The sequence below is a fragment of the Columba livia genome, chromosome Z (assembly GCF_036013475.1).
Source record: "Columba livia isolate bColLiv1 breed racing homer chromosome Z, bColLiv1.pat.W.v2, whole genome shotgun sequence".
In the NCBI taxonomy this organism is placed as follows: domain Eukaryota; kingdom Metazoa; phylum Chordata; class Aves; order Columbiformes; family Columbidae; genus Columba; species Columba livia.
The window spans coordinates 76,486,322-76,493,465 of NC_088642.1; the positions used below are offsets into that span (position 1 = coordinate 76,486,322).

The 7,144-nt window shown below is 52.8% G+C and overlaps 1 protein-coding gene across 1 annotated transcript; it reads right to left on the reverse strand.

Annotated features, from left to right (window-relative positions):
• Positions 1-5,070: 5,070 nt before the first annotated feature.
• On the reverse strand, positions 5,071-6,827 carry LOC135577422 (SUN domain-containing protein 3-like). Its single transcript, XM_065047087.1, has 3 exons — positions 6,178-6,827; positions 5,730-5,816; positions 5,071-5,217 (listed from the first exon to the last, which is right to left on the reverse strand). Exons 1-3 carry the CDS (start codon positions 6,367-6,369, stop codon positions 5,071-5,073), a joined length of 426 nt encoding a protein of 141 aa, XP_064903159.1. The 5' UTR covers positions 6,370-6,827.
• Between the last annotated feature and the right edge of the window lie 317 nt (positions 6,828-7,144).

A 7,144-nucleotide genomic window follows, 5' to 3' on the forward strand; every position in this document is an offset into this window, starting at 1 on the left:
GGGTGCCCTGGTGGCAGAAGATACAGAGAAGCCAGAATTACTGAATGCCTTCTTTGTCTCTGTCTACTCTGCTGGGGGCTGTCCTGGGGAGCGCTGTACCCCTGAGACCCCAGATGAAGCCAGATCAATAGAAGAGTTTGCTTTAGTTGATGAGGACTGGGTTAGGGAGCAATTAAATAGTCTGGACATCCATAAATCCATGGGCCGAACACTCAACTAGACGAGGCACTGCCGGGTGCTGATGGCAGTGAAGTGCGGTGCTTCAGAACAGGCTGCGGAGCCACACGGGTTAGTCCAGAGGCAGAACTGGTTTAAGCACCCCCCCAAACTTGGTGTGCAGGTGTGTCTCGGAGGCAAACGAAAAGTCCCTTTAGGCAGGAAACAGACTTGATTCTAGCCAGAACTGTTTAGCCAATAAACCACCTAGGAACAGGGTTTCTCCAGATCATTCATCTCTCTGACCACATTCTAAAACAGAGGTTCAGATACCAGTTGAGAATATTATTATTGTACAACCACATAAGAATGAAGATCCACAGCAAGCATTCACACCCAAAAAACAGAACAAGAGGCCTCTTGCACTCAAAAACACCCAGCAGAAAACAATCGCTTGCCTCATTTGGGATGAGGCTCACGTAAGAATAAATCCAGAAGAGTCGTCTCTCACCAAAGAGGAGGCAAGGGCACTCAGTGCCAGGAAGGCTCCTTCGACAGTGTTCCAATCTAAGGGAGGGCTCCGTTCACAGACCTCCTGCTCTGACCACTGAAAGGGGGTCTTTGGTGGGGTCCCCGTTTTATGACCTGGTGGGATCTGGCTCTGGTGATTACAAGCCCTACAAAATTATGGCTCGAGTAAAGTGTCAGCTGCCTGGAGACACCACCCCCACCAAAGCCACTATGACACTGGAACTCCTGCAAATACTCTGGGGTTGGATTTGTTAAAGCGAAAGCCTCGATGGATTCAGCAGGAAGGGAATGGAAGGTCATGTCTCCAGCTGTCCTGGTTTCACAAGTCCTCTGATTATATTTTATACATAAGATTGTAATATTCTTTGCAATTCCATCTGAAGTTATTCAAAGACAATAAAATAAATAACACAATTAAATGCCTATCTCTAATCCTATTCTGCATACACTGATGAAGTTATCATCATTCCCTAGCAGAGCTCTACTTAAGGAGTGTCCTGTCAATTAAAATCTGTTGAGAGAAACAGAGGAGAAATTGCCGGGATTAGGTTTGCAATTGTTAATGACACCTAATTCCTGGAACTGATCCCACACTTTCTAAATCAAAAGACAAAATGCCCTTTGAATTTTAGGAGCCACAAATCTGTTGCATAAGCACCACGTATGATAAAGAGGTTGTACAGAATTTATTTGAGGAACGGGCTTATAACCACCTGAAAGACCCTTCACAATCACCTCCCACAATGCAGAAGATCAATAATCAGGTAAGCATCACATAAGTCCTTGAGGGGCAGCAGGGAGCGGCCCTGACAAGGGCCATGACTGGCATAATTAAGAGGCAGGAACTGGACTACAAAGGCACCACTCCAAGAAGCCAGGTGCATGTCCATCACTGGAGGATTGCCACGTCTGTCATCATCATTGTGGGAGCCAAGGGTGGTGATATTTCTCTTTTCCTTTTCCTGCCTATCCTCTTCTTATAAAACTTTCATTAGAAGCCACACCACCCACCATTACGTTCTCCACGTTCAGGTTGCTTCCACGATGAATACAACTCCTCATTGGTTGTTTAGTGTCGTTTCACCTTTTTTTAGTCCAAGGGAATCTCAAAACTGCTACGACCCCAGTGTTACTTGTTCCGCGTTGTAACAGCAGGAAAATAGTTTCCACTACACAGGGAAAGGTCCCTTCCCCACTGGTGGCTCAGGCTGTTAGAAGCTCCCTTGAAGAGCATTTGCAAGGAAGATACACAAGATGAGCTGACACAAAACTTCTTTATTACTCTTCCAAAAGGAGCTGTAGCACCTGCCGGTCATCATCGTGTCCCAGCCTCTTCCCATGCACCTATACTCGGTATACACAGCTGTACTCTGGGTTTCCCCAGTTGCTCTCCACCTGGAATTTGATGTAACGAAAGGTCCTGGGAAGCTCCTTCTGGAAAGAAATGGGGGGAGCTGCCATTACACAGGTGGCAACAGCCACATCACATTGCCAGAGCCCCCTCTGCCTGCTCTCCCCCTGCTGTGGAGCAAATAGCGATCCTCTACGTGGGCTTGGCAGCTCTGAAGGCCCTGTCCCCCAACTTGGGACACACCAGCCCAGACCACGAGGTGCAGACACGCAGCACAGGACCCAGGAGTGGGTTAGGAATCCCAGTGCGGTAATCACAGCTGGGCTGGACAGGCAAGGACAGCCTGGTCCAACTGCCCCTACTAAGGCCAGGCCACCTGGAGCGCAGGACCACAGCCAGGTGGCTTTTGACAGGAGGATCTGCCCAGACGCCCAGCCCCGTGCCGCTTTCTTCCCCTGCATCTCTCAGGAGATGCCGAGTGGTGAGAAGGTGAAGGGCCCCTGGGTGCCTCTCCCACCTGCAACAACGAGGAGCCCAGAGAAGGAGGTTTGAATCCAGCATCTAACTTATTATTTGGTGCTACTTCACCTTGATTTAGCTCAAGGGAATCATGAAACTACTACGGGCCCCTGTGTTACACGCTCCTGGTCGTAACAGCAGGAAAATGTCTTCTCACCAGACAGGGAAAGGTCCCTTCCCCACTGGCAGCTCCACCTGTCAGAAGGTCCCTGGAAGAACATTTGCAATGATGTCACACAAGCAGAGCTGCCATAGAACTTCTGTATTACTCTTCCTAAAGGAGCTGTAGCGCCTGCAGGTGGTCCTAATGTCTCACCCTCTTCCTATACTCTTGTACTCGGTACACACAGGTGTACTCTGGGTTTCCCCGGTCTCTCTCCACCTGGAATTTGAAGTACCAGACGGCATCAAAGAGCTCTGAACAGTGATGCAGGTTCCCTATCTGACCATGCCATGATTGCTGTGTGGTGAGGCTAAATCCATGCACGAACCGGCCTTCTGAAGGGAATTCTATGGGCCTGTTAGTCCTGTGCCATCACACTGCTTTGCATTTCCAACCAAGTGAACAGGAAGTTAACCTCTGAATATTCACTCACCACTTTTATTCTTCCCTCCCAACACCCTGTACTTTTTGCTGTGATTTTTAGTTTTGGGAGCAGTGTGTCCATGTTTTTATGTATTGATGCTGGATTAGATCTGAGTTGATGGTTTCTGGGGGCAGGCAGCACAGCAGCAGTGCCTGGCCACGGTTTGAAGAGCACTCTTACAGAACACAGGCTGCAACATGTGCCACACTGTGGGAGGGAAGGTCTACCAAGAACACCAGTTCCCACTTTTTGCTTTCCCCTTCCACTAGGTTAAAGCCTCTCGCCCGTTCCCAGCAACAGGCATAGTCACTCATTACGCCTCCCCCAGGCTTCGGGATGTTGGCAACTGCGGAAGTGTTTGTGAGCCTGAGGAAAGCAAATAAAGAGCTGTGGTGCAAGGCATCAGGAGGGCCTCTGTGGAGCTTAGCAGGTCCTCTGTACTTGGGAGGGCTGTTTGCAAGCTCTGCCTGCAACAAGATCCTTTCCTCAACTCCTCTCTCCTTCTCCGCCTGCCTCCCAGCCCCACCACTGTGGTCGCTTACAAGATCTCTGGTGCTGACAGCACCTACAATCACATACGCACTCGTTCTTTCCCGCCAGCGTTCTGGCAGGCAGGCAGACCTCGCATGTTCCTTGTCCCTGATGCTGGCTCGGTGGCTATGTGGCCAGATTTGGGGTGTCCAGTGTGGGCAGCCAAGGGCTGTAGGGGACTCGCTGCACGTCTGACCCATTCTCTGCCCACCTGGACTGCCTACCCTGCTGAGCGCTTTCAGTGCCTTGGATTTAGTGTAAAGGAGATTTCGGGGATAACTGAAGGAGCACCTTTGGGACAGTTTCCCCAGGCATTATGGACAACTACTGTGGGACGTGACACTGTTGCTCAAGGCACAACACTTGCTCAGAGCACATTGCTCTTTGCCCCTTAGCACTCCTGAATATCCTCCTTGCTGCTCTGATCACAGACAACATAACAGTTGGGTGGATCTAGGACTTAACAAATCCCACTCAGTCACTGTTTTTCAGTCTGTCCTTATATACAGATGAACTTTCAAGCTACTTTAAAAACGTTCCACTGTGCCAATTGGAAACCGTCAGAGACTGAAAAGAATTACACATGAAACATTGTACCAAAACCAGTTCTTCCAGGCTCAGGAGCTGGGACATTGTCAGACTGAAACCTCAACTGCCTAGTAGCAGGAGATGGAACACTCAGGATAAGGAGAACTGCAATTTTCAACACCAACAACAGGCTAAGGAGCAACAGACAAAGGCCTCCAGCCTTTCACTTTATTGGAGCTTTTGAGGGCTGCCGGTTCTCTCCAGGGAATCTTAAATCTTAAATCCAACTGTGAACAGGAACTAATAATGCTGCTAAGCCACTTCTGTAAAATTACAAAGACCAACGGCGCTTGCTCTGGGGAGAGGTGCACTCGCAGAGCACAGGACTGTCCCCATGATGGTCCAAGCAGGGCAAAGGTGCAAGAGCAGAGGGAATATCCCTGTGGTACTCTGCAAGTTGAACGAGAGGAAACGGTGGAGACCGCCCCAGGAAAAGGGGAGGAAGCAGCACAGGCGGGGACAGCAACGCCACCTGCACCGCTAGGAGCACCCAGACTTGCTCTGCAGTTTTCAGGCCTTTATTACCGCTCCCCGGCAGCACGGCCGTCCTCCAGGCCCAGCACACGGCGGGGCTCCCTGCTGCAGAGTTGCACGACGACATCAATAAACTGGTGCCCAAATGTCACCAGCGTTTTTGGATGTGGCTGCAGCAGCTGCACCAGGAGATCTACATCCAGCCTCAAGAAGACCAGGAGAGCCTGCCCAGATCCTTCACTGTGGCTGCCCGTGAAGACAAGTACCCAAAGAGCTGTCCCAGCAAGGAAGATACACACGACAAGCTGCCACAGAACTTTTTTATTGATCGTCCTAAATGATCTGTAGTGCCTGCCGGTCACCATCCTGTCCGGCTCTCTTCCCGTGCACCTGTACTCGGTACACACAGGTGTACTCTGGATTTCCCCAGTTGCTCTCCACCTGGAATTTGATGTACCGGAAGGTCTTGGGAAGCTGCCTCTGGAAAGAAACGGGGGAGCTACCGTTACACAGGTGGCAACAGCCACATCACGTCGCCAGAGCCCCCTCTGCCCGCTCTCCCCCTGCTGAGGACCAAACGGCAGCACTGACCAAGGAGGACCGAGGGCAACCAGACTCGTCTTGGCCAGGGCCCCGCAGGAGCCCTCTGTGCCTGGAAAGCCAAGGCCTGGCCTCAGAGGCTGCTGAGGGAGCTGTGGAACCCGGAGGCGCTTGGCTGCCCTGTGTGCCGTGGCAGGCGGGGACAGTCCTGCTGAGGGGGAACACGTCTGCTGTCCTCCCTCCCGCCATCACCCTGACGGGGACTGCTTCCCTTCCCGGCCCTGTTCCCACTGCTGCTGTCTCTGTGACGGCCCAAGCAAAAAGAATGGCCTGGCAAAGGTGGGGCAGCTGCCTCGGCCAGCACAACAAAGCACCATTTTCTGCCTCTTGCCCTCTTCCCCACAGACAATGCTGCCTTCTCCCTGGGCATTCTGCCACAGCTCTTGCTGTACCTGCACATGGAACGTCTGAGCAACCATCTTGTTCACGTCATAGGTGAACGTCCCCAGGAGAGTTTCTGCCCCAGCCTCATCCACTCCCTCAAAGACAAGAGACAGAGGGAGCAGGTCAGGCCCAAGCAGGGTGTCAGGAAAAGGGCACGTCGAGGACCAAGCCAGGAACCCCTCCCCACCTCCCTGGGCTAAAAGGGGTAGTATACAGAGGTTAGGGTGCCTCTGGGTCAGGCTGCTTTGAGCACGTGCTCCAGGATCCTTGGCCATGAGGCAAACAAGCCCCAGAGGCACAGATCCCCACGTGCCCCCAGCAGTGCCCAGGGGACGCTGTGCTCTGCAGCAGCCAGACCCAGGGAGATGTCAGAGGAAGGCGCCGTAAGCTGCAGAGCTCTGGAGCAGCTTTTCCCTGGGGCCAGGCACACCTGAGAAGGGCAAGGCAAAGACTTACAAAGACGGCAAAATCTTTTGGGGCATCGCTGACTTCCCCAGAAGTCGACACTGCCTCAGAGATATGCCAGACGCTGAAAGCCGTTGGCCAGACCTCTACGGGCAACCGGATGACCACGTGGCCTTGAGATCCTTGGAAAGCCCAGCAGTTCCCAGGGGCGATACGGTGCTGAAAGTACAAAGCCATGACCATCAGCAGCAAGGCAACCAAGGACCCAACAGAGCTGCCTGTTGGACCAGAAGCAGAGACCTTGCCTGGCCTGTGGGTGGCAATCCTGCTCCTAAATGATTACAAGCCCATGGGCAGCATAGCAATATGGAGGTGTTTCTAGAAAACTTCGGGGCTCCACTGCCTTTCCAGAGCCTGCTCTGCTTCCTCAGAGCCTGCAGAGACAGGGCAGGTCTCGTAGTGCACCTCACCCCATCGCCCTTCGAAAACTACTCTGCACTGCAGGGCCCATGCAATGTCTCTCCCTGCTCCCATGGCTCAGCACCCCCCACCACTCCCACCCGCTCCGCAAAGGCGCCTTCAGAGAGAGATGGGATGTGGCAGGGGGGCTGCCAAGGACCAGCTCCCTCGGCAAAATGCAGCCCAGGGTGCTGGGCAGGTCACAGAAGCTGGGTTCAGCTCGGTCCCCCTCCTGACGGCAGGGCAGCGCTGCCAGGGAGCAGGGGTCAGGACTGCCATGCAGATCGCAGGGCTGAGTGACACGGCCGGGCTGAAGGGAAGTGCTGTGTGCTTGTTCCGCCTGGAGCTGAACCACAAGTCAGGCTTTCTCTGTGATACCTGCAAGATTGTCGCTGGACCTTTTCCAGAGAAAACGTCCAATGTGGAAAGCCACCAGGTCTTCTTGTCTCGTACAAAATAAGTCTTGGATGTCCTCTGGTTGTCAATGGTGCCACCTGACGTGAAGATGGCCAGAGTTTAGGAGCTGAAGCAGTGCATTCGGCTGTATTTCTCAAGGTCG

Excerpts from the sequence above, each read along its gene's own strand:
- LOC135577422 (XM_065047087.1), bottom strand. The coding sequence starts at position 6,369 with ATGGTCATGGCTTTGTACTTTCAGCACCGTATCGCCCCTGGGAACTGC. Across the intron at positions 5,817-6,177 it reads CAAAAGATTTTGCCGTCTTT|GGAGTGGATGAGGCTGGGGC; the intron begins GTAAGTCTTTGC and ends CTTGTCTTTGAG. Across the intron at positions 5,218-5,729 it reads CTCAGACGTTCCATGTGCAG|AGGCAGCTTCCCAAGACCTT; the intron begins GTACAGCAAGAG and ends GTTTCTTTCCAG.